Source organism: Hippocampus bargibanti, linkage group LG07 (genome assembly GCF_051943395.1).
Source record: "Hippocampus bargibanti isolate YZ-2025 linkage group LG07, ASM5194339v1, whole genome shotgun sequence".
Taxonomy (NCBI): domain Eukaryota; kingdom Metazoa; phylum Chordata; class Actinopteri; order Syngnathiformes; family Syngnathidae; genus Hippocampus; species Hippocampus bargibanti.
In genome coordinates this window covers 27,964,123-27,987,056 of record NC_142740.1, presented here as the reverse complement: position 1 = coordinate 27,987,056, position 22,934 = coordinate 27,964,123, and the positions used below count along the sequence as shown (strand labels likewise).

Here is a 22,934-nt window from a genome sequence, read left to right as displayed (position 1 = left end):
TAGCTATCTGTTAGCTATCTATTAGCTAGCTAGCTAGCTTTCTATCCGAGTTACTTCCGGGTTGAGTGAACGCTGGCGCGTGTGGCTGCCGCTGCTCACCCACAGAAAAAACTGATCCTTTGACTGTAAAGTGACCTTGAGAGTTTTGATTATTATTATTATTATTATTATTATTATTATTATTATTATTATTATTATTATTATTATTATTATTATTATTATTATTATCTCATCTCATCTCATCTCTCATCTCATTTTCCGAAGCGCTTCTTCCTCATTAGGGTCGCAGGGGTTGCTGGAGCCTATCTCAGCTTTCTTCGGGCAGAGGCGGGAATTGGTTGCCAGCCAATCGCAGGGCACACAAAGACATACAACAGTCACTCTCTCACTCACACCTAGGAGGACCCGGAGAAAACCCACGCGGGTCCGGGGAGAACATGCAAACTCTATTATTATTATTATTATTATTATTATTATTATTATTATTATTAGAGTGAAATAATTGGTGAAGTGATTGCTGTTCCCAATTATTCCAAATGGGGGCACTGTGGGTATTTCGCGGAAAGCGACCAAACAAGGCGGAAGTCAAAGTGACAGGCCATTGGTCAGCTGTTCGACGAGGGCGCTTTCCGATTGGCCGCTGTCGCTTCCGCTCGGCTTCGGAGTGGCCCGCCAGCCGAGCGCTAAACGGCGCCATTGTCGAACCGCGTCCGAACCGGCCCGGCACCTTTTACGGACCCCCCCGCCGCGCCTCGGTTCTTCCTCCCCCCTCGTTGGCCGTTTGAATGCTCTGAAAAACGGGCCCGCCGAGTCCACTTCGTCGGGAGCGAACGCGGCTCGCCGCTAACACGACCGAGCGCCCGGAGGCCCGCCTCGCCTCGCCCGCTTCCCGCTTCCCGCTTGCTTTTTTTTCCTTCCCGGTTGCCTCGGACCGAAGTGCCCGCCCGTCCGTCGTCGATGAGCTCCCCGGTCCATTTCCCGGCTCCTGTCCAGCAGGGCTTCGGTCCCCGCAACGTCGGGGTCAGGTGAGTCCATTTTACTCTCATGGTTCCTTGCCGAGAACAACAAGAATCCTCCCGCGACCAAATGTTTCAAGAATAATTCACACATTTTTTGAAATAGCATCTTAAAGTGCATTTCAATCGCTTTCAAATGATGTTTAGATTATCGTTCTATGACAAATGATAAGGAAATAATGGAATTTTTAAATTTGGAAATATGAGGCGCCATGTTTTTGACATGATTTTTGGTAGTTAATTAATTTAAACAACAAACCTGAGGAGCCATTTGGGAGCCAAAGGAGCCGGATCTTTTTAGTGAGCGGAGCCAAAAGAACTGGCTCTCAGAAAAGAGCCGCAATTCTCATCGCTATTGTGGTGATATTTGATATTTATTTCTAGTTGCTATGATAGCATTATGAATACGAAAAGCAAATTAGTGACAGCTGATCATCAGACCAGAGTCACCACAGGGAAAGGCAAAGTTAGCATCCGCTAACTCTGTGCACATAGAAATCAAGCCATGTAAATAAAACATATTTGATATTTTACACAAGTAATTGGTGAATGATTTTTTTGGTAGTTAATTAATTTAAGCAAAACAAAAAACAAAAAAAACAAATGAGCTGGGGAGCCAAAAGACCCATATCTTTTTAGTGAGCCGAGCCAAAAGAAGCGGCTCTCTGAAAAGAGCCGTAATTGCCATCACGAGTAGACAGGTACAGTGGACAAATGTTGCGTGGACATGATGCTGTTATTATTATTCAATGATGATATTTTTGACTAGTTGCTATGATAGCATTATGAATATGAAAAGCAAATGAGTGACAGCTGATCATCCGACCAGAGTCACCACAGGGAAAGTCAAAGTTAGCATCCGCTAACTCTGTGCACATAGAAATCAAGCCATATCAATCCAAATATTTGATATAGTGTATGTTTTTACACGAGTCATTCGTTTTTTTCACATCATTTGACAGGATTTTTGGTAGTTAATTAATGTAAGCAAAAAAAAAAAAAAAAAGCTGAGGAGCCATTTGGGATCCAAAAGAGCCAGATCTTTTTAGTGAGCGGAGCCAAAAGAAGCGGCTCTCTGAACAGAGCCGCAATTCCCATCACGAGTGAATAGGAAGTGACTTAGCTTTGAACCAGCGCCGTACCACAAGCGAGAACATGCTGAAAAACAGCGGTCATGCGGCCACGTTTTCAAAATGTCCGCTGTTGTCCTCGCAGGTCCTTGACGGCGCTCAGTTTCCCCAAATCCCGCAGTTGTTTGTGGGACGGCCGCCCCACCGGAGAGAAGCTCAGCATCCAGCTGTTCTCTGCCAGGTAACGGCCGGGATTGGCGGCCATTTTCATCGCCGCCGCCGCGCTCAATGTTTTGATTTTGGCCGCCTTCAGGACGCCCCGCCTCCTGCTGCGCCCGAAGGCCCTTCGGCTGGCTCAGCGGCACGCCGGCCGATGCCACCCGGCTCGCGTCCGCTGCTTCTTCCTGGGCTCGGTGGCCGTGGATGCAGGTCAGGCGCCTTCGTCGTCCGAGCGCGGGTGAACGGCGGCCGGGCCGTTGAATAAGAAGTGACCATATTTCAAAGTTGGGGTCAATCTGAGGTCAACAGGCACAGCGAGTTCAACTGTCATCTTCATGGCCTCGGACACAATTTAGGACTTGGGGAAACTCCTTTATCACAGGAATAATTTCCGACTTGAAAGTCCTTTGCGGGAAGAGCTCATTCGCCAGGTCACAAATGTATCATTCCATTCCATTGAAAAGACAAGGTTTTATTGCAGCTTGCAGCTGTTTGTGCTTCGAACTCAAGAAAACTGTGTTTGACTGTAATTTGCATATACGCTCAATCACTAGCTTGGCAGAGGGCTGCAGAATTCAGGCGTCTGTCATGAATGACTGCGTCTCCTGCCGGCAGTAAAAAGACAATCTTTCTGGGTTGGAGTCTCCGTCCACAGTGTCCGACGGAACATCTCTGACGCCGCCGCCGCCGCCGCTGTTCTGTGCTGTCCCCAGACGAGGAGGGCGTGACGGTGACGCTGGACCGCTTCGACCCGGGGCGAGAGCGGGACTCCGACCCGGACGGCGCGCCGGCGGCGGCGCTGCCCGGAGACGTGCCGGTTCCTTGCTCGTTCTCCGACCGGAAGGAGCGCGAGGACGTCGTCCAATCGGAGGCCGAGCTGGAGCGCTCCATCTCCGTAAGTCCCGCCCAAAGAGCGACGCCCGCGTCACGGAAGGCGCCGACCGACGTTTGTCGCGCGTCGCCGCCTAGGCCTTGGAGGCTCACGTGAGCGGCCGGCAGCCGCTGGATCTGAGCCGGCTGATGAAGGTGAAAGGTCACGTCGGCTGGCGGCGGCGGGGGGACGACGGCGCCTCCTTCTGGCTGGCCTGGTCGTGGCTGTGCCCGTCCGTCCGCTTGGACGCCCACCCGGTGCGCCCCATCCCCGTCATCCCCACCGCGCTGCTCCGGAGTCTGAGGGGCGTTAGCGCTCGCCGGCGAGGGTGAGGGGGGCGCTGGCCGGGGAGGGGGGGTGGGGGGGGGGCGACCGCGGCGGCCGCTAAATGCCCCCGCCTGTGTGCAGGTTTGTGACCATGGACCAGAGCCGCAAGTTGCTGCTGCTGCTGGAGTCCGACCCCAAAGCCGCCAAACTGCCGCTGGTTGGCATGTAAGTCGCGTTGGCGGCGGCGAGCCAACGGACGGGAGGGTGCGGCCCAAAGGGGCTTTGGCCTCCCGTCCGGCGCGTGGGGGGGCCGCTCCTGTTGCTTGATGTTGTTCCCAAATAGCAAGCCAGATAGCCAGCTAGGTAGCCAGCCAGATAGCTAGCTAATAGATAGCAAGCTAGGTAGCCAACCAGGTAGCTAGCTAATAGCCGGCAAATAGATAGCCAGCTAGGTAGCCAGCCAGATAGCTAGCTAATAGATAGCAAGCTAGGTAGCCAACCAGATAGCTAGCTAATAGATAGCCAGCCAGCCAGATAGCGAGCTTCTAGATAGCAACTAGATAGCCATCTAGTTTTCGTTGCGTCCCGCTTCATTTTCGGAGTAGTCTTTGAAATCAATCAAGTTTGAGTGGAAGGTTTTTCAATTGGTGCGGCCTCCTTGCAATTCCTCCAACATTTGCCACTTCTGTTAGACAGAAAACGCCCTTTGGCCATGGGGAAGAAAGCCAGCTATCTATTTGCTGTCTAGCTAGCTAGCTAGCTAGCTAGCTAGCTAGGTATCTATTAAACATCTCGCTAGCTATCTATTAGCTAGCTAGCTTTCAATCTCTTTGAGTTATTCCGGGTTGAGTGAACGCTGGCGCGTGTGGCTGCCGCTGCTCACCCACAGAAAAAGTGGTCATGTCGTGACCGTAAAGTGCCCTTGAGAGTTTGGAAAGGCGCTTAGACATGATTGCGATTGTTCTTCTTGCCGCCAGCTGGCTGAGCGGCGTGAGCCTGCCGTCCAACCCTCACGTGTGCGCCTGGTGTCTCCGCTTCCTGTTTGGCTCCGCCCTCCAAGACAGGTCGGTGACGTCGACGCCCGCCGGGCTTTAAAGGACAACCGACGCCATTTGTCAAATGACGTCTCCTGAGCGTCGATTTGAGTCCATTTGAGCTCTCTGCGACAAAATGGCGTGGCGTCGGTTGTCCTTGAAATGCGTCCACCGTGAGACTGAGGCCTCGGCGCCTGCCCGTCAGGGTTCTGTCGGAGGACGGCGCCTTCCTGCTGGTGACCTTCCCCCCCTCGGAGCAGGCGGGCCCCGCCTTCTTCCAGTGTCGACCTTCCGCCCGGCGCCTGCGCTGCCGCCTCCTGAGCGCCCGGCGCCGCGTGACCCTCGCCGGCGGCGGAGCGGCCGAAGCTCAGCCGTTGGAGTTCCTGCTGACCCCGGAGGACCGCCCGAGCCGGAGCCGAGTCTTGAGCGACGCCCGGATCTCCTCGGGCAGGTCGGTTTCCGCACGTTTGCCGTGGGTTTTCCAGCCGCCGGCTGATGGCCCCGCCCCCTCGTTGCTAGCGAGAGTCCTCGGGCGGCGGCCGAGCAAGACTCGGGCGTGCAGGAGGATGAGTGGTCGCCTCGACCTTCGCCCCGGCCGCACTTTCCGGCGCAGCAGGTAAGGGGCGCGGGCGGGCGGAATGTCCGCCCCTTCCGAGCCACTCCGCATCTTCCTTTTCAGCCCCCTCCGGTCCGACCTGCCGTTCCGGAACTTTCCCTGTTGATGGACGGCGACGAGGACGGCGTGGGGCGCGCCCCTCCTCTCCTCCACAGCACCCCCGAGGCCACGTGGCGCCCCCCGCTTAGCGAGGCTCCGCCGCGCTCCCGCCGTGAGACGGAATGGGGCGACGACGCCCGGCCACCAGACCGGCAGCTGCGCCTCCTGCAGGCGCAGGTACCGATGGCCGACCCACTCCCGCCGGAAGTCAATTTCCGCCCGTTGTTGGCGCTCAAGTTGCCATTTTTTTTTCCCTTCGCGGCCGCAGATCCAGAAGCTACTGGAGGCTCAGGAGGGAGAACCGACCCGCCAGAGCAAAGGCGCCCGCGCCACCAGAAGCGTCGGCGTGATGACGGGTGAGGCCACACCCCCCAAGCCGTCTGCGGCCGGCTTGATGCACTTTATTTGCTAGCTAAAGGCTTGTATTATTATTAGTAGTCGTATTATTATTGGATTGGATTGGATTTGCCTTTATTAGTCTGGCAGTGGAGAAATGTACATTTCACAGCAGCAAAGTGATGAAAGGAATGAAAGTAGAAAAAAGAAATACATGAGCTGCTGGAAAGGCAGCCACTCTCGCGGCGCCGTCCGTCTTGAAGTCAAAAGAACAAAAAAACACTCAATAACAAATAACATGACAACACAAAGACACATCATTATCATCATTGGCTATTAGCTATGTAGCTGGCTATCTACTAGACATGTGGCTGGCTAGCAAGCTACCTATTAGCTGGCTAGTTGGTTTTCTATAAGTGGGTTGAATGAACGGGCGCGCGTGTGGCTGCCGCTGCTCACCCGCAGAAAAACTGATTCTGTGACCTTGAGAGTTTTGAAAGGCGCTTAGAAATCCAATGCATTCTTATTATCAAAGTCAAATTCAGCTTTATGCTAATTATTGTTGATTTGCTATCTAAGTAACTTGCTGGTTATCTATCTATTAGCTATCTATCAGGCTAGCTATCCGCGAGCTAACTAGCAAGCTATCTATTATCCATGTAGCTATCTAGTTAGCTACCTATTAGCTATGTAGCTGTCAAGCTTGCTATCTATTAGCTATATAGCTATCTCGCTGGCTATATATCTATCTGTTGGCTATTTATTTGCTATCTATTGACAAGCTAGCTAACGACCTATTTTTGGGGCTGCGTCTCAGGCGGAAGCCTCCTTTGGCGCTCGGAGACTCCGCCCCCCCAGGCGGTCGCCCCAGCCTCGCCCTCCCGGGCAGACGAGGTCAAGGCGCTGACGGAGGCCCGCTTTTACGGCGACGGCAGCGCGGAGGCCCGAGAGGGCGCGGCGGCGAGGTACGCGCATCACATGGCGAGCTGGCGCGCGTCGGCGTCAAACGTGGAAAGATGACTTTTTGGCTTTCTTTCGGGCAGCGCGCCGGACCCGGACGGGACGGCCATTTTGCTGGAGTACTTGAAGCGCTCGCCCGCGCGCTCCGGAGGCCCCGCCCTCTCGCCGCTGTCGCCCAGCAACATGTCCATGGCCGCGACGACGTACATGCGGCGCCACGGGCTCCTGGCGGGCCCCCCCGAGACGGCGCCGCTCGCCCGCAAGATGGCCGACGCGGAGAGGCCCCAAGCGGGCGACGCCTCGGTGGGCAACGTCCTGGACCTGGACTACTTGCGACAGCTGCCCAAGTTCTTATAACGCTCACCCTCTCGCTTTTATTTTGAAAGGCCGCATCCCGGCCGGTGCTAATAAAGTGCTTTTGCTTTGAAAGGCCGCGTTTGGGCTGGTCCTTGCCGGGCGGTCGCGCGTTGACCAGCGTGGGCGCGCGCCGGGCTCATCCGGTTGCCCCCCCCCCCCCCCCCCCCTCGGGTCCGAGGTCCACGCCATGTTTGGACAGCGCCGGTCGTTGCCCTCCGTAAAACGCGCGTCGTCTGTCCAGGTAAGAAGTCCGACGTTTGCGGCGACCGTCGGCCCGATGGCGACTTTGGCGCGTCCGCTTGAGTTTTTCCTCCTCTTTCACGTCTTTGCTGGTCGTTTTCACGCTACGTCAGCGAGCGAGCGAGTGAGACTGAATGCGGCCAAGCGAGCCGCAGGTGGCCCGCAGGTGACGCTCATCTCGGGCAGGGCTGAAAAATGTCCTCAGATGGGCGGATTGGCCACTTTTTCAAAGCAAAATGAGCAGATGAAACGAAATGTGGATTTTGGTTGTTCATTTCCTGTCTTGGCCTTGCGCGCCCTCAATGCAATGTACTTGTGCGAGAGAGAGCAAGCGTGAAAGCTAATGAGCCGTGCGCAGGCTAGCCAGCCAGCAGTAAGCCAGCGACTTGACTTTTATTTTGATAGTTTGGATGGATTTTCACTTTTATTTTGATAGTTTGGATGGATTTTCGGACTCCGATTCATACGAATGATTGTGGCGACCCGCCGGTGCCGCTGTCGCTGTCGGGGCAGGATGGAGCCTCGCCAGTGGACGCTGGCGTGCGGCGAGGACCCGTGCGGCATCAGAGCCAAGGACGCGGCCCTGGAGCAACGCTGCGCCTACCGGGCCCCCGCCGAGAGGGTGACTCCCCCCCCCCGGCCTCGGTCCCCAGGGCGACGGATCGGCGCGTCTCGGAGCTGTCGGCCGCCAACGCCGACTTTGCGCTGTCGCTGGGCCGACGCCAACGCCTTGCTTGTCCCCGCAGGGGGTGTCGGCCGCCTTCTCCGTCGCCAGACCGGGCGCCTGCGGACGCACGCTGGAGGAAATCGCCAAGGTAGCGGCGGCGACCCGCCGGCGCTCGCTCGGCTGGCCCCGACCCGGCTTTGTGTCGGCAGGTGTTTGGGTTCGATTCCGAGACGGCGGAGCGGGTCCGCTTTTACTTTGCCAAGCTGCTGCGTCGCCCGCTAAGGCGAAAGGACGCCAGCGCCGAGCTGGCGGTGGCCGATCGCCCTTCCGCGCCGAGACGGAGGCGAGCGCTTGAGGTAAGATGTCGGGAGGAGGCGACCAATGGCTTGAGGTCTTGCGGCTTTGGAAAAGTCAGCGAGCGAGCGCTCGATGGATGGGTTTGATCCAATCTGGGACGCTCACGTCGCGCCACCACGGACGCGTCCCGGTCGCCCTTTGACCTGCGGCTTTTCTTCACAAAGTGCTATCCATTAGCGTTCACTCACCCCGGAAGTTACTCAAATAGATAGAAAACCAGCTAGCTCGCCAGCTATGTAGCTAATAGATATACAGCTAGATAGCTAACGAGCCAACTAATAAATGACAGTTGCTAGCGTAGCAATCAAGTCCTCGTTTTCACTTGATGTTTGGATGCAAAAGACTAAAAACCAGCAAGTGTGGTTGCCGCTGCTCACCCACAGGAAAACCTATCCTGTGACTGAGAAGTGACCTTTTGAAATGAAATGGATTATTATTTGTTATCTATTAGCTATCTTGCTGCCTGGCTGGCTACCTATTAGCTATTAGCCAACTAGCTTTCTATCTAGTTGAGTGCGGCTGCCGCTGCTCACCCGCAGAAAAAAAATGTATCCTGTGACTGAGCAGTGATGATGCCGTGATTAACGCGGGCCGCGCGGGTGGTGGCGACGCGAGCTAACGGCGCGTTTCGGTGAGGTTAGCGGGTTAGCTTTGGAGCGCCGAGCCCCGGAGTCCCCGGGGACGCGGGAGCCGACGTCCGCTGGGCGTCCTCGGGCGAGGCGTTCCGGCCCCGCCGGCCCGGGTGGTTCTTGCGCAGGTGCTGGTTGAGGATGGCCCGGAAGGGGAAGCTCTTGGCGCACAGGCGGCAGGCGAAGGGCTTGTCGCCCGTGTGCTTGCGGACGTGGTAGTCCAGCTGGTCCTTGCGGGTGTACTTTTTGCCGCACAGGCGGCAGGCGAAGGGCGCCGTGCCCGTGTGGAGGCGCGTGTGGCGGTCCAGGCTGCCCTTCTGCTTGAACGACTTGCAGCAGTACGCGCAGGTCAGACGCGGGTCGCGGCGCTCGCGGCCCCCCGCCGCCTCGTCCTGGCGGACCCCCGCCGCCTCGTCCTCGCCCCGCCGCCCGACCTGAAGCAAATACGTACATTGATGGCAATAAATAGCTTGGGAACGGAGCCGCCGGCAAAGCAGAAGGACCAAATGAGGGCCTTGGTTTCTTTGTGCGGGCCACATGCAGAAGATGCACGTGGGTGGGTTAGGGTACACCTTGAAATCTGGCCTCCTCACTCTCACTCTCACTCTCACTCTTTGGGGGCAGGCACACCAATATTTGGTGTGAGCCACAATTCTCCTTGCCATCAAATCATTTCTCTGTGAATAGCTTTTTGAACAATTGTTAGGTTAAAACCAGTGGTGGGCCGTCAGAGCCAGCAAGGCCTTCTCTGCTGGCCTAACATAATCAGACGTCATTATTATAAGAAAAGTGAATTTCAATCAAAAAGTATTTTTTTTCTAAATATATCTATAATTATTCGACATACTGTTTTCTTGATGTTATATTCTATCTATCCATTTGGTCCTTTCAGTGTTGTAGTTTTAGGTCAGAGTTTTTAATCCAATCAGAATTCAGCTGGCTTGTGTCGCCAGGCTGTATGAAATCTGACCGACGCCTTCAGAATCAACAGCGAGGGCGTCTGTGCGCCGTACGCGAACGGGCACGTGTAGTTGATATACAGTTGCGATAGCCAATCAGATCACCACTTGGCACAGTAAGGCCAGCTGGAGGGCCTCGCGTTGAACATGACGTACGCGTCCTGTGATTGGACAACAGATCAGACCCGGAAACTTGAGCAGAAAAACCAAGTATATCTGCTCGCTTTTTGAACCCACACTGGCTGAAGGAGAGGACAGCTCGCTGTCGCATGTAGGGAGGCCTATTCTCGAGAACAAATGAAAAAGATTTGTTGACTTTTATTTTCAACAAATAGTTTGTTTTGTGAACGTCTTGTTGTTTATCTTATATTAAACGGACATTTTGTCACGTAGCGTAACATCTTGTTAAAGATTGCATATTCTTGGTGGACTTGATCAAACTTTGTGGACAAATGATTTTAAATGTGCTTTTATTTTGAAGTGTTTGCAGTATCACGTATTACGTGACAAGTTCTAATTGCTGATGTGGAATTGCTCCGGAAGATAGCCTGTGTTGTAGACGATTAAGGTGATGCCACGCCCACTACTGCGTGCGTGCGTGCGGGCGTGTGCTTTCTCCAGCCGTTGTGTCATACATTATGGGATTACCAGGGATATTTGTTCACGTCGGATTAAGCAGGACTTCACTGAAGGCCTAGGTGTGAAATGCACGCACCGCCACTGGTTAAAACGTTGTATTTCAAGGACGACCGACGTCACTTTTGTGTTTGTTAACTGACATCAGAAAAACCTTTGATAGCATCTCATGCATGATGTGATATTTTTAGTCACATGCAAAACACCAATCAAAATGACTTCAAGTGTCCAAAATCTGCAAAAAAACGGAGCTGCGAATTTTCAGAAAGTCCCGCCCCCATTTTGTGACGTCACGCCAAGACGTCTTGCATTGCTGGAGAATCCAAACAATGGCTTCAGATTGGGAGAAGATGCTTTCTTGTGACACATCCAGTTAGGAATAGGATTCACATAGTTGTGAAGAGGAAAGCGGAATAGGATTCAAATACACTGTAGTTCTGAAGATTAAAGCATACATGTTTGCAATCGATTCAAAAATTGATTCCGTGCCATTTTGAGGCAACATTGGGGGGAAATGTCTCACCCAAAAAGAGGCAGAAAAGGAATGAATCAACCCGTTTCCACAGGCTGATTAATTCCTTACATTGAGCTTGGTCGCCCTCTTCTGCCTCTTTTTGCTGCTACACAAAGTTTTCAGACCAAACAGGCGTTGACGTGATGGAAGGACTGCTACATTGTGTCCTTTTTTCGGTCAGGGGGCGGTCCTTTCATGACGTCTCGTACGGACTCGTCACCAACTCAGACTTCCGGAATATTCGGCGCGAGTCTTAAAAGGTAAAATACTATAGCTTTAATATGCGGTGGAATCTTATGAAAATACGTATGCTCAGTCAAAGTCGTTTGAAGCCGTTTTACAAATGATGGACGCAACTTGTCGGTTGTCCTTTAAATGACATTCAAAATTGTTCAAAGATGAAATGCAACTGTTCACGCTAATATTAGCTTGTAATATTCTAACCTCCAACGTCACCTGAGAGTTGGCGGGCGGCGGGTCATCGCAGGCGCTCGGAGATCGGCTCTTGGCTGGCGGGCGGAGGTCGGGAGCGCCCGAGGGACTGGACCTGACGGGCACGCAAAAGTGGGTCAGAAGCGGGCGACCGGGCGGCGGCGCTCACCTGTCGGCCTTGTCGCGGTCGCGGACCCTCGCCATCCGCCGCTCGGCCTCGACGCCGGGGAGAGGCGGGCCTTGTTCCTCCGGGCCCTTCCGGGGGCAGGGCAGCGCCGGCGCCGGCGCGTCCACCGGCCCCGCCTTGAGGTGGATCCCCTCCAGGACGCGCGTGCAGCGGTCGATGACTTCCTGCATCTGCAGGAAGCTGGCGGCCGTCAGGTAGCCCACGATGTGGGCCAGGCGCAGGCGCAGGCGGCCCGTGTAGCAGAAGGCCAGAAGCTCCTCGAAGACGGCGGCGCGGCGGATGACCGTCAGCGACACGCTGCTCATCTGGCCCAGGGCGCCGTGGTCGCGGAAGTAGGGCGAGCCGGCGGCCAGGACCACCTTGTGGGCGTGGAAACTCCGACCCTCCACGTGGACCACGATGTCGCACAGGCGCCCTTGCGCCCGCAGCCGGTTGAGCTGGCCCAGCAGCGACTTGCCGAAGCCCGGCACGTCCAGCCGGATGCTGCCCCAGCGCTCCATCGCGCCCGCCGGGTCCGAATGCTGCGAAGACCACAAAGCGCCCCAGAAGAAACCAATGGAGGCGCCGTCCGCGCCACTTCCAGCCACCAACGTCATCACGCAGCAACCTGGACGCCTTTGGTCAACGTGGTCTCGCCGCCGCGTTGACCCTTGACCCCCTCGCCTCCTTCCCTTCGCGCTCATGATGGGAATTCAACAGTAGCCAAAATGGAACTGTATAGTGCCACTTAGCAGTTTTTTGGACGACGATACTAGTGCAGCGCGTTCTACCGGAAACAAATTCCTTGTGTGTGCTACATACTTGGCAATAAAGATGATTCTGATTCTGATTCTGAATTGCGGCTCTTTTCAGAGAGCCGGTTCTTTTGATCGGCTCACTAAATAGATCTTAGCCATCTGGGAGCTCTTTTGGCTCCCAAATGGCTCCTCGGTTGTTGTTGTTTTGCTGAAATTAATTAACTACCAAAAAAAATCATGTCAAATGATGTGAAAAACGAATTACTCATGTCAAAAAAATACACAATATCAAATATTTTTATTTATATGTGCACAGCGGATGCTAACTTTGACTTTCCCTGTGGTAATTCTGGACTGATGATCAGCTGTCACTCATTTGCTTTTCATATTAATAATGCTATCATACCAACTCGTGAAAAAGATCATAATTGAATAATAATAACAGCATCATGTCTACCAAACCCCCCCCCCCCCCCTCCCTCCTCACTGCTGTGTGTCTGTTATTCTCCCCTCCGTCCTCTACCACGGATATCGACCAATCACGTGCGGTTTTAACCGAAGACCGGGGGCGGGGAATTGGATTTGGATTTGCCTTTATTAGTCTCGCAGTGGAGAAATTTACATTTCACAGCTGCAAAGTTATGAAAGAAATGAATGAAATAGAGGGCAAAAAAAGTCGGCTCCCATTTCCGGCTCCTTGTTAGGAGCCGGCGCTCTTGGTTCACTTCAGATATCCGGCTCTAAGAACCGGTTCGTTCGCGAACGACACATCACACCTCAGCGCTGATGTGGACGACTTCAAAGTCACGTGACGGGGTGGCGAAACGTTTCGCATGCTCCTTTGTTGTTGTGGCGGCGTGTGAGGGGGGGGGGGGGTACTCACGATGTGTCGATTTCTGAGGGGACTCTCCACGCCCTCCACGGCGGTGGTCAGCTGCTGACGTCACACGCGAGGGCTCCAAATGGCGCGGCGGGGGGGGGGGGGGTCTCCGGACCCCCTCAGCGCTTCCGCTACGCAAGTCAGCAGCTGTCGGCGGACTCGCCGGAACGTCGACGCAGACCCGCGGGCGGACTTTGCGTCACCGGGGCGAGCCGACGTGACGTGTCTCGGCTCGGTTCGGCCCTTCGCGGCGTCGACGTCCGCTTCAAGGCCGAGCAAGAAAGTCTGGGTCTGCGCTCGCCCTGCGGTCCGTCGCTTCCGTCCGGGTTCGGCGTTCACGCTCGGTTCGGCCGGTCGTCATCCCGCTCGCCGAAACGGAGGAAGAAATGAAGGCGCGCGCGGGGCATGCCGGGAGATGGCGGCCGCCATCCGCGCCCCCTTCCCGACAACTGCAGCGCCCGAACCTGCGCGCGCGCGCTTTGACTCTTCTCCTTTTTCACGGCACCTTTGGAAATGCCAACTTGTGCGGATTTCAAAGGGGAGTCGACGTGTTGAAGGGGCGGTACCTCCCCCTCCGTCCGCCAGGGGGCCCTGCAGCCTGGCCGTCTCCGCTTTCTCTCTTTTATGAGTCGGCGGCCGACGTGCCTTTGGATCGAATGATCATCATGGTCATCATAATCCATTTAATTTCTAAGCACATTTCAAAACTCTCAAGGACACTTTACAGTCATAGGATAAAAAAGCAGCAGCTTCATGCCAAAGTGACGGGAACGATGCCCCTTTCAACATGGCCGCCCGGAAGGCAAGCCGGCTCCCTCTCGTCCAAAGCTGCCAGTGCCCCCACTTTACGCCGCGTACAGTGACAAGGGCACCTAATTGGGACTAAGAGTTCACAAGTTCAAAAAAGATGGGTCGGGTTTTAAATACATGACCGCACAAAGAAACAAACGGCGTCAATATCGGCCGTGAATGAAGCAAGTGACCATTTCATTGGAGCGTGACGGGAACGTCGCCTCTCCCAAGATGGCCACCGGGAAGGCACGTCGCTTAGCTGTTGTGACGTTTTCAAAAGGTTTTCGCGGGCGGTCGGCCACTGGCCGTAAAGAAAGCCAAAGTGACGCAAAACGAGAACGATTGATGGCAAAGGCAAATCGGGCGGCGAAACTTTGTCAACACGCGAGCGAGGATTAAGGGCCACTTGGCCTCCCGCGGCGAGATGCTGTACCTGGTCGGTCTTGGTCTCGGGGACGCCGCCGACATCACCGTCAAAGGTTTGCAGGTGGTGAGGAAATGCTCGCGCGTCTACCTGGAGGCCTACACGTCCGTGTTGACCGTGGGCAAGGAGGCTCTGGTTCGTCTTCCACACTCGCAAAGCAAACGTCGCTTTTCGCAACGAGCGAAGTCCACGAGCCTTCGGCCCATTTTAGGACAACAAACCAACAAATAAAGTTCTGGTGTTTCGGCACCGTCGTTTTGTTACGTTTTTGGGTCAAAGGGGTGGACATTTGCAGTCCTATTTGTCACGTCGGCCGCTTGTAATGATGCGTCGTTCGCGAACCAATCGGCTCTCTGAAGCGAATGACTCGGGCCGGATCTTAATAGGGAGCCGGCTCGTCCCCCTTTCGGTTAAAGCCGCACGTGATTGATCAAAAGACACACGCAATCGTCACACACGCAGGAATATAAAGAAAGCCGCATCCGTTTTAAAAATGATATCAGAATCAGAATCATCTTTATTGCCAAGTATGTAGAACACACAAGGAATTTGTTTCCGGTAGAACACGCTGCACTAGTATCGTTGTCAAAAAAAACTGCTAAGTGGCACTATACAGTTCCATTTTGGCTACTGTTGAAAGAGTTCAAAGAGTTAATATAGTTATACTTTGTAATTGGTTTTACAATGCCATTTCACATTATTTTTGGTCGCACATTAATTTAAGCGCAAAGCAAAAGTCGGGAGCCGTTTGGGAACCGAAAGAGCCAGATCTTTTGAGTGAGCCGAGCCAAAAGAAGCGGCTCTCTAAAAAGAGCCGTAATTGGCATCACTCGCCGCTCGGGAGCTCATGTGACGTCACCAAACGGCACGTTTTGTGGCGTTTGCGGCGTCAGGAGGAGTTTTATGGGAAGGAGCTAACGCTGGCCGAGCGAGAGCTGGTGGAGCAGGAAGCCGAGCAGATCCTGGAGGACGCCAAGGAGACGGACGTGGCCTTCCTGGTGGTGGGCGACCCCTTTGGGTAGGTGGGTAGGGGGGGGCCGCGGTCTGCCCTTCCCGCAATCTGCCTTCCGCTTGACCTCTTTGCTTGTTTTTGTGCCGCGGGCAGAGCCACCACTCACAGCGACCTGATCCTCAGGGCGGCGCGCGCCGGCGTCCCGTACCGGGTGGTCCACAACGCCTCCATTATGAACGCCGTGGGCTGCTGCGGCCTCCAGGTGGGTCGGCCTGAAAGCGCCTTGTTTGCGGGCCTCCCCGCTTCACATTGGATGCGATGAGATGAGATCTTGCGAGTCTTTTTATTTGGATTGCATTTAGCCTTTATTAGTCTCGCAGTGGGGAAATGTATCTATCTAGATACGCGTGCGAGCCACCTTCCGCCTCTTTATCTCATTTGTCTTCCTTTGCTGATCAGCTGTACAACTTTGGAGAGACGGTGTCGGTGGTGTTCTGGAGCGAGTCGTGGCGGCCCGAAAGCTTCTATGACAAAATCCTGCAGAACCGAGCGGCCGGCCTGCACACGCTCTGCTTGCTGGGTAAGCCTGCTTAGCCCCACCCACTCGGGACAATCACGCAACCTGACCTTTTTTTTTTTGCTTTGGTAGACCTGAAAGTGAAAGAACAGTCTTTGGAGAACCTGATGAGGTACGCACGCCGTGCGTCCGTCCGTCCGTCCGTGCGTCCTCGCCGTTGTTTGATGACTTTTTGTGGTCCCAGAGGCAAGAAGATCTACGAGCCTCCCCGCTTCATGACTGCGTCCCAGGCGGCCAATCAGCTGCTGGAAATCGTCAGGCGGAGGCGCGAGCAGGGCGATGAGCCCGGTGGGTGACCGACCCGACCCCCCCGTCCCCCCACCGCGACCCATCCATCACACGCACGCCGTGCGCAGGTTTGACGGAGGACACGCTGTGCGTGGGCGTGGCCAGATTGGGCGCCGGCGACCAGGCGATGCGCACGGCCACCTTGGCGCAGATGAGCCGCTGCGACCTGGGCCCGCCCCTCCATTCGCTGGTGGTGGTCGGCAGGCTCCACCCGCTGGAGGTCGACATGTTGCGTCTCCACGCCAGAGGCGACGCCCTGACGCACCTTCGGCCCCTCGGCGGCGAGGAACGCGTCCCAACGCCTTTGACGTCCACGTAGACGGGAACCCGATCGACGCCGGGCCCAATTTCATCAATCCCAAATCAACGGTTGATCCCAAATCTTTTTGCCACTCGATCAATGTTTGCTTGTCGTGATGGGAATTGCGGTGCGGCTCTTTTCAGAGAGCCGCTTCTTTTGGCTCGGCTCATTGAAAAGATCTGGCCCTTTTGGCTGGGCTCACTAAAAAGATCCGCCTCTTTTGGCTCCCAAACGGCTCTTCAGTCTTTTTTGGATGCCTAAATTAACTATCAAAAAATCCTGTCAAATGATGGATGTGAAAAACAATAACTCATGTCACAAAATACACCATCTAATATTTGTATTGATATGGCTTGATTTCTATGTGCACAGAGTTAGCGGATGCTAACTTTGCCTTTCCTTGTGGTGACTCTGGTCGGATGATCAGCTGTCACTCATTTGCCTTTCATATTAATAATGCTATCATAGCAACTCGGAAAAAAATATCCTCATTGAAGAATAATAGCAGCATAATGTGAGAACATTTGTCCACCTGTCTAGCCTAACCCCCCTCACTGCTGCGTGCGGCTGTCATTCTCTCCTCCCTCCTCTACCACGGATATCGACCAATCACGTGTGGCTTTAAGCAAAGACCGGCGGCGGGGAATAGAGGACCAAAAGCATTTGGGCTCCCACTCCGGCTCCTCGTTCCCTTCAGAGCTCAGGCTGTAAGCAGCAGTTGGTTGGTGAATGACACATCGCTATTTGCTTGACCTCAACGGATTTTTATTCCTGTTGAGGTGAGCGAGCGGTCGCACACCCGCATGACACCACCCGCGCAGTCCGTGGTCCAATGGGCGGGCAGCTTGGGGTTAAGGGGGCGGAGCCGGGACAGGACGACGGGTGAAGGCACTTTGGCGCAATTCCATGCTCTGGCCTCAGAGTGGGCGGGGCTCGGAGGGCGTTTCAGTCCCCTTGAAAGTTACACCGTGACCACGAGGTCAGAAGTCACCGCCACAGACTGCCATTGGTCCCAGAGTCAAAAGGGGAGGATCCTCTACATGGCGGCCATGTCGATTTGCACGTAGAGCTGCCGAACGCCCGCCTGCGTGAAAAGAAGAAAAAAAAAAAAATCACTTGGTTTGCTTCAATCAAACACAGCAAAAAAAGTCCAACCATCGAGCGCTCAACGACAAGTCCCCAAGCCGCTTTGAGGTTTCTCGCCACGCGTGTGTGTGTGACTGAAGAAATAGCCTTAGCACCTCATGCTAGCTATCGAGCTATTAGCTAGCTTTCTATGTATTTCAGTTACTTCCGGGTGGAGTGAACGCTGGCGCGTGTGGCTGCGCTTCTCAACCTAGCTAGCTAACTATTTGCTATCTCGCTTGCTACCTAGCTAGCTTTCTATCTATTTTCTATCTAATTGGCTATATACCTGCTATCTAGCTAGCTATTAGCTATATATTTGGCTAGCTATTAACTAGCTGCTTCACTTTCTATCCATTTGAGTTACTTGCGGGCTGAGTGAACGCTGGCGCGTGTGGCTGCCGCTGCTCACCCACAGAAAAACTGATCCTGTGACCTTGAGAGTTTTGAAAGGCGCTTAGAAATCAAATGTATTATTAATTATTATCATTTGCTATCTATTAGCTATCTGGCTTGCTAGCTAGGTCGCTATCTATTAGCTACGTAGCTGGCTAGCTAGGGATCTGTTGGCTACCCAGGTAGCTTTCTATCGATTTAAGTTATTTCATAATAACGTCTTGTTATTCTAAATATGCTGCTGATTTTCTGGCGGCGGCGGCGGCGGCCACCGACCTGCGTGAAGATGTTGTGCGTCTGACTGAGGATCCAGCGGGCGTCGGCGTCGGGGGCCACCACCACTTTGAGGCTCCCCACGTAGACGTCCGTGCACAAGGTCCAGAAGTGCGGCTGCTGCACGTTGTACACGCCTTGCAGCTGCTGCACCTGAACGGGGGGGATACGCGTCACCCGCTGCGCGTCACCCGGCAGCGGCGCTCGCTCGGGCGTACCCGCTGGTAGCATTCGGGGAGGGAGCGCTCCAAGGACGGCGGCGTTCGCTGCATCAGGATGCCGATGGACTCCCGCAGCAAAGGAACCACGCTGACGGACAAACGGACAAAGGCACGCTAGGACGGACGAACGGACGCCGGGGCAAAAGCGGGCGACGACGACGGGCGGGCGGGCGGGCCGGCTCACCTGACTCCGATGAGGACGGCGATGAGCATGGAGCAGATGGGGTCGGCGATCATCAGCTGGTAGTTCTGCATCAGGAGCGCCGAAACGATGACGCCCACGCTGCCCAGCGTGTCCGCCATGATGTGCAGCAACACGCCTGATGCACACGCCTGGCGTTAGCGACACGCCCGGCGTGAGCTGCCGCCGCCGCCGCCGCGGGCGCCTCACCTTGAAGGATCTGCTTACTGGAACCCGGCCGACGCTCGTCTGTCCGCACAACACGGACGTTAGCGTTTCATCGTTAGCGCAACCGGGCGTCGCACTCGCGCGACCTCACCGTCAAAATCGTGGTGACTGTGCCCGGCGTGGCCTTTGTGGGCGTGGCCATCGCGGGCGTGGCCGTGATGGGCATCGTGGTGGGCGTGGCCGTGATGGGCATCGTGGTGGGCGTGGCCGTGATGGGCATCGTGGTGGGCGTGGCCAGCGGTGCCGTTAAACAGCGAATGGCTGTGACCTGGAGGGGACATATTATCATAATAATCATCATCCATTTGATTTCTAAACGCCTTTCAAAAGTCTCAAGGTCACTTTACAGTCACAGGATCAGTTTTTCTGTGGGTGAGCAGCGGCAACCACACGTGACAGTGTTCACTCAACCCGAAGTAACTCAAATAGATAGATAGCCAGCTAGGTAGCTATCTAGATAGCAAATGTATAGCAAATAGATACATAGACAACAGATGAGGTCACGCACACTGGCGGCGCGCCGTTCGACGGCCAAAACGGGCGAGGGCGGACGGGGGTCATTTGGCGAGCCGTTTGAGTGGACGTTACCGTGATCGGCGTGCGAGTGTCCGTGGCCGCCATGTTGGAAAACAAAGATTCCCACCAGGTTGACCAGCAGCCCGGCCACCGAAACGGGAAGCAGACGCTCGTGGTGGACATCCGGAGGCTCCAGAGCCCTCTGCCGTGCACACACACACACACACACACACACACACACACACACACACACACACACACACACACACACGTTACGTGCACGTTTTACACACGCACACGCAGCGGACGTGCAAGCGTTACCTCGACCCCTTCAGAGAAGATGAAGAATGCGGTGAAGATGAGGAAGAGTCCGTTGACGAAGCCGCCGATGACCTCGGCTCGGACGTACCTGAGGTGGGCGGGGGCGCAAGGTCAAGGGGCGGGGCCAAGGGGCCCCTCGCCGGCCCGGCGGCGGCCTCACCCGTAAGAAAAGCTGTCGTTGGAGCGCCACCTGGAGATGACGGAGGCCGCCAGGCCCGCCAGCAGCGCCGTGCAGTCGAAAAACATGTGGAACGAGTCCGAGATCAGACCTAGACTGAACCGACCCCCAAACGCACACAAAATCCATCAAGACTTTTTGACATGTGGCTAATGGGCACTGACGATGCTTATGCAAGAAAGCAAGCACAAACGTTTGCTTTCAAGATAATCATAATAACAATCCATTTGATATCTAAGCGCCTTTCCAAAATCTCAAAGGTCACTTTACAGCCACAGGATCAGATTTTCTGTGGGTGAGCAGCGGCAACCACACGTGACAGTGTTCACTCAACGCAGAATAACTCAAATAGATAGAAAGTTAGCTAGCTAATAGACAGCTAATTTGATAGCTAAGTAACTTGGATAGAAAGCTAGCTAGCTGATAGATAGCTAACAGATCGCTAGCTAAAGGCCTTCACTCAACCTTTTGTGATGTGATGTAATGTAGGCAAAGATGCACGTCTGCTCCAAACTAACTGTTGAAAGCAAAGGCGAAGCCGTAGCGTCCATTGAAATCACGAGATTGTCTGAGATGACGCCAGGCGGGGCCACAGCCTCGCTGAAATGAACGTGACGTCACACTCGCCGTTCCAAGCACGCGCCGACATGGCAAACGTGCACAAAAACTAGCTAGCTAGCTAGCGAATAGATAGCAAGCTAGCTGGCTCGCCACCTAGATAGCTATATAGCTCATAGAAAGCTAGCCAGCCAGCTAGCAGATAGCTAAAAGATAGCCAACAGATGAAATGTTTCCGTTGAGTTACTTCCGGGTTGAGTGAACGCTGGCACGTGTGGTTGCCGCTGCCCACCCACAGGAAAACAAGTTGGACTTCTCCTGTGACTGTAAAGAACCAGCTCTCTAAAAAGAGCTGGAATTCCCATCGGAAGTGACGTAGCCGTGCACGGCTAACTGAGCTGGGCAAAAGCGTGCACGGCTACGTCACTTCCGATGGGAATTCCAGCTCTTTTTAGAGAGCTGGTTCTTTTGCCTCAGCTCACCAAAAAGATCTGGATCTTTTGGCTCCCAAATGGCTCCTCAGTTTGTTTGGTTTTTTTTTTTTTGTTTCTTAAATTAACTACCAAAATATCATGTCAACTGATGTGAAAAATGAATTACTCATGTAAAAAAAAATTACACTATATCAAATGTTTTCTATTGACATGGCTTGATTACTATGTGCGCAGAATTAGCGGATGCTAACTTTGACTTTCCGTGTGGTGACTCGGATTGGATGATCAGCTGTCACTCATTTGCTTTTCATATTTATAATGCTATCATACCAACGAGGAAAAAATATCATTGAATAATCCTAAAATATCGTCCTTGAATAATAATAACAGCGTAATGTAATAAGAAAGCTAATAGGATGTAATAAGACTGTATGAAGATTGCATGCATTGCATCTATAATTCTCCCCTCCCTTCTCTACCACGGATATCGACCAATCACGTGCGACTTTAACTGAAGACCGGGTTGGGGAATAGAGGAGAAAAAAAGTCAGCTCCCGTTTCCGGCTCCTTGTTGGGAGCTGGCTCTCTTGATGACTGCAGAGATTGGCTCTACGAACCGTCTCGTTGGCGAACGACGCATGACTACCCCGCATACGTGGCACTTTCGCAACCCGAACGTCGCGTACGTCGCGCAGGTGGCGAAAGCGGGCGAGTCGGCGGGCAAACGTGGCCTTCGCCGTCGCCCCACAACCCCCCCACCCCACCCCACCCCAAGCGCTTCCTTGTCGCTTACCTGTTGCTCCAAATGCCGTAGCTCAGCTCCACAAAAGCGAAGGAAAGGTTCAAGCACAGGAAGAAAAACAAATTCCTCGACGTTTTGTCCGACAAAATGGACCTGAAACAGAAGGGAAGGGAAAGGAAGGAGACGGCTGCCATTAGCTTAGCTTTCTTGGCTTTCTCGGCTTTCGTCGCTCCTTCCTCACCTGATCCATCCCGAGAGCTTGAGCACCAAAGTGAACTTGTCAGGTTTGTACTCGTCGTCTCGGATGGACAAAGGCAACATGGTGGCGGAGCCCAACGGCGGCAACGCGCCACTAAACGCGGCGCTAAGCTAGCGCGACGTGTCCGCCGGCGCCGATTTCACAACAAAAGCCGACAGGGGCCACTTCCGGTCGGGCCGCCGCGCTCCGCCTTGACGGCAGGTGGCGCCAAAGGACACGTTGCTGGTGGAAGCCTGGCCGCAAATGCTTCACGCGGATGAGCGAGCACAACAATCATAAATAATAATCATCCATTTCATTGCTAAGTGCCTTTAAAAACTCTCAAGGTCACAGGATAAAGTTTTTTCGTGGGTGAGCAGCGGCAGCCACACGCGCCAGCGTTCACTCAACCCCGAAGTAACTCAAATAGATAGAGAGCTAGCCAATCGATAGCCTACAGCTGCCTAGCTAGATAGTGAAGAGATAGCTAGCTAGCCAGCCAGAGCTAATAGCTAGCAAATGATACTTTTCTTTGGACTGTAAACCATGTCAATTGGTTGCCATGTCTCGCTAAGCTAGCTCGCCAGCTAATAGCTAGCTAGATAGTAAATAGAGAGCTAGCTTGCCAGCTAATAGCGAGCTAGATAGAGAGTCAGCCAGATAGCTCAAGCGAGCAACATAATGTTGCAAATTTCCCCATTGTGGGACAAATAAAGGTTTTCTGATTCTGATATTAATAATAATCCATTTGATTTCGAAGCGCCTTTCAAAACTCTCAAGGACACTTTACGGTCACAGGATAAAGTTTTTGTGCGGGTGAACAGCGGCAGCCATTCGGCCTCTACCTGGAAGTAACACAGCAGCAAAGTTATGAAAGGAAGAGGAAAGGAAAGAAAGAAGTAGAAAAACGAAAAAAGAGGAGCTGCTGCAAAGGCATCTTCAAGTCAAAAAAAAAAACAAATAATGACGACACAAAGAGAGCGAGAGTCATTCCTTCTTTCAGCACTTGCTGTACCCTCTTTGTGACATGAAGCAGAAATGAATTTGTTGTGTTTTTTTTTTCTGCCAAATCCTCCATTTTGCTCATCGTTTTCTCAAAGTTGTTT

General features: G+C 53.9%; 5 protein-coding genes across 12 annotated transcripts in view; 2 read left to right on the top strand and 3 right to left on the bottom strand.

The window, feature by feature from the left end:
• The first annotated feature begins 636 nt into the window (after window positions 1-636).
• On the top strand, window positions 637-7,970 carry stil (STIL centriolar assembly protein). 4 transcript variants are annotated; one of them, XM_089001823.1, is made up of 14 exons: window positions 637-1,025; window positions 2,232-2,327; window positions 2,400-2,515; window positions 3,019-3,200; window positions 3,275-3,504; window positions 3,585-3,668; window positions 4,421-4,507; window positions 4,683-4,928; window positions 4,997-5,093; window positions 5,157-5,369; window positions 5,461-5,548; window positions 6,346-6,493; window positions 6,572-7,707; window positions 7,832-7,968. In XM_089001823.1, the coding sequence occupies exons 1-13, from the start codon at window positions 958-960 to the stop codon at window positions 6,843-6,845; spliced, it is 1,929 nt and encodes a 642-aa protein (XP_088857949.1). In that variant the 5' UTR covers window positions 637-957; the 3' UTR covers window positions 6,846-7,707; window positions 7,832-7,968. The 4 variants fall into 4 exon arrangements, with proteins under 4 accessions (XP_088857949.1, XP_088857947.1, XP_088857948.1 ...); XM_089001821.1 differs by having other exon boundaries at window positions 4,997-5,369; window positions 6,572-7,086; window positions 7,522-7,707; XM_089001822.1 differs by having other exon boundaries at window positions 4,997-5,369; window positions 6,572-7,086; window positions 7,832-7,970.
• Window positions 7,971-7,977: 7 nt separating this feature from the next.
• On the bottom strand, window positions 7,978-13,798 carry zbtb37 (zinc finger and BTB domain containing 37). 4 transcript variants are annotated; one of them, XM_089001825.1, is made up of 4 exons: window positions 13,087-13,798; window positions 11,449-11,987; window positions 11,304-11,394; window positions 8,102-9,172 (listed from the first exon to the last, which is right to left on the bottom strand). In XM_089001825.1, exons 2-4 carry the CDS (start codon window positions 11,964-11,966, stop codon window positions 8,747-8,749), a joined length of 1,035 nt encoding a protein of 344 aa, XP_088857951.1. In that variant the 5' UTR covers window positions 11,967-11,987; window positions 13,087-13,798; the 3' UTR covers window positions 8,102-8,746. The 4 variants fall into 4 exon arrangements, with proteins under 4 accessions (XP_088857952.1, XP_088857951.1, XP_088857950.1 ...); XM_089001826.1 differs by lacking the exon at window positions 13,087-13,798 and having other exon boundaries at window positions 7,978-8,108; window positions 11,292-11,394; window positions 11,449-12,546; XM_089001824.1 differs by lacking the exon at window positions 13,087-13,798 and having other exon boundaries at window positions 11,449-12,565.
• Window positions 13,799-14,142: 344 nt separating this feature from the next.
• Window positions 14,143-16,764, top strand: dph5 (diphthamide biosynthesis 5). 2 transcript variants are annotated; one of them, XM_089001831.1, is made up of 7 exons: window positions 14,143-14,365; window positions 15,193-15,317; window positions 15,405-15,513; window positions 15,711-15,831; window positions 15,901-15,940; window positions 16,013-16,116; window positions 16,185-16,764. In XM_089001831.1, exons 1-7 carry the CDS (start codon window positions 14,300-14,302, stop codon window positions 16,433-16,435), a joined length of 816 nt encoding a protein of 271 aa, XP_088857957.1. In that variant the 5' UTR covers window positions 14,143-14,299; the 3' UTR covers window positions 16,436-16,764. The 2 variants fall into 2 exon arrangements, with proteins under 2 accessions (XP_088857957.1, XP_088857956.1); XM_089001830.1 differs by having other exon boundaries at window positions 14,174-14,434.
• Window positions 16,743-22,046, bottom strand: slc30a7 (solute carrier family 30 member 7). The gene is made up of 11 exons (XM_089001828.1): window positions 21,832-22,046; window positions 21,642-21,743; window positions 19,839-19,952; window positions 19,679-19,766; window positions 19,430-19,559; window positions 18,933-19,109; window positions 18,824-18,862; window positions 18,617-18,752; window positions 18,430-18,520; window positions 18,215-18,364; window positions 16,743-17,501 (listed from the first exon to the last, which is right to left on the bottom strand). The coding sequence occupies exons 1-11, from the start codon at window positions 21,909-21,911 to the stop codon at window positions 17,454-17,456; spliced, it is 1,155 nt and encodes a 384-aa protein (XP_088857954.1). The 5' UTR covers window positions 21,912-22,046; the 3' UTR covers window positions 16,743-17,453.
• Window positions 22,047-22,199: 153 nt separating this feature from the next.
• The window catches only part of vcam1b (vascular cell adhesion molecule 1b), a 2,356-nt gene continuing 1,621 nt past the window's right edge, over window positions 22,200-22,934 (bottom strand). Inside the window, exon 2 of the mRNA XM_089001832.1 lies at window positions 22,200-22,934. This exon is cut by the window's right edge and continues 677 nt beyond it. The gene's annotated coding sequence lies outside the window, so the exon portion shown is untranslated.

What these genes read in the sequence shown, in the direction of transcription:
- dph5 (XM_089001830.1), top strand. Translation starts at nt 14,300, where the DNA reads ATGCTGTACCTGGTCGGTCTTGGTCTCGGGGACGCCGCCGACATCACC. An exon ending in GCACACGCTCTGCTTGCTGG is followed by an intron (nt 15,832 to 15,900) that starts GTAAGCCTGCTT and finishes TTGCTTTGGTAG; the next exon opens with ACCTGAAAGTGAAAGAACAG. An exon ending in TCTTTGGAGAACCTGATGAG is followed by an intron (nt 15,941 to 16,012) that starts GTACGCACGCCG and finishes TTGTGGTCCCAG; the next exon opens with AGGCAAGAAGATCTACGAGC.
- slc30a7 (XM_089001828.1), bottom strand. Translation starts at nt 21,911, where the DNA reads ATGTTGCCTTTGTCCATCCGAGACGACGAGTACAAACCTGACAAGTTC. An exon ending in ACACTCGCACGCCGATCACG is followed by an intron (nt 19,110 to 19,429) that starts GTAACGTCCACT and finishes TGTCCCCTCCAG; the next exon opens with GTCACAGCCATTCGCTGTTT. An exon ending in CGCACAACATCTTCACGCAG is followed by an intron (nt 17,502 to 18,214) that starts GTCGGTGGCCGC and finishes CTTTTCACGCAG; the next exon opens with GCGGGCGTTCGGCAGCTCTA.
- zbtb37 (XM_089001824.1), bottom strand. Translation starts at nt 12,149, where the DNA reads ATGAGCGCGAAGGGAAGGAGGCGAGGGGGTCAAGGGTCAACGCGGCGG. An exon ending in GACCGCGACAAGGCCGACAG is followed by an intron (nt 11,395 to 11,448) that starts GTGAGCGCCGCC and finishes CGTGCCCGTCAG; the next exon opens with GTCCAGTCCCTCGGGCGCTC. An exon ending in CGCCGCCCGCCAACTCTCAG is followed by an intron (nt 9,173 to 11,303) that starts GTGACGTTGGAG and finishes TATTTGCTTCAG; the next exon opens with GTCGGGCGGCGGGGCGAGGA.
- stil (XM_089001822.1), top strand. Translation starts at nt 958, where the DNA reads ATGAGCTCCCCGGTCCATTTCCCGGCTCCTGTCCAGCAGGGCTTCGGT. An exon ending in ATCCAGCTGTTCTCTGCCAG is followed by an intron (nt 2,328 to 2,399) that starts GTAACGGCCGGG and finishes GGCCGCCTTCAG; the next exon opens with GACGCCCCGCCTCCTGCTGC. An exon ending in CTCGGTGGCCGTGGATGCAG is followed by an intron (nt 2,516 to 3,018) that starts GTCAGGCGCCTT and finishes TGCTGTCCCCAG; the next exon opens with ACGAGGAGGGCGTGACGGTG.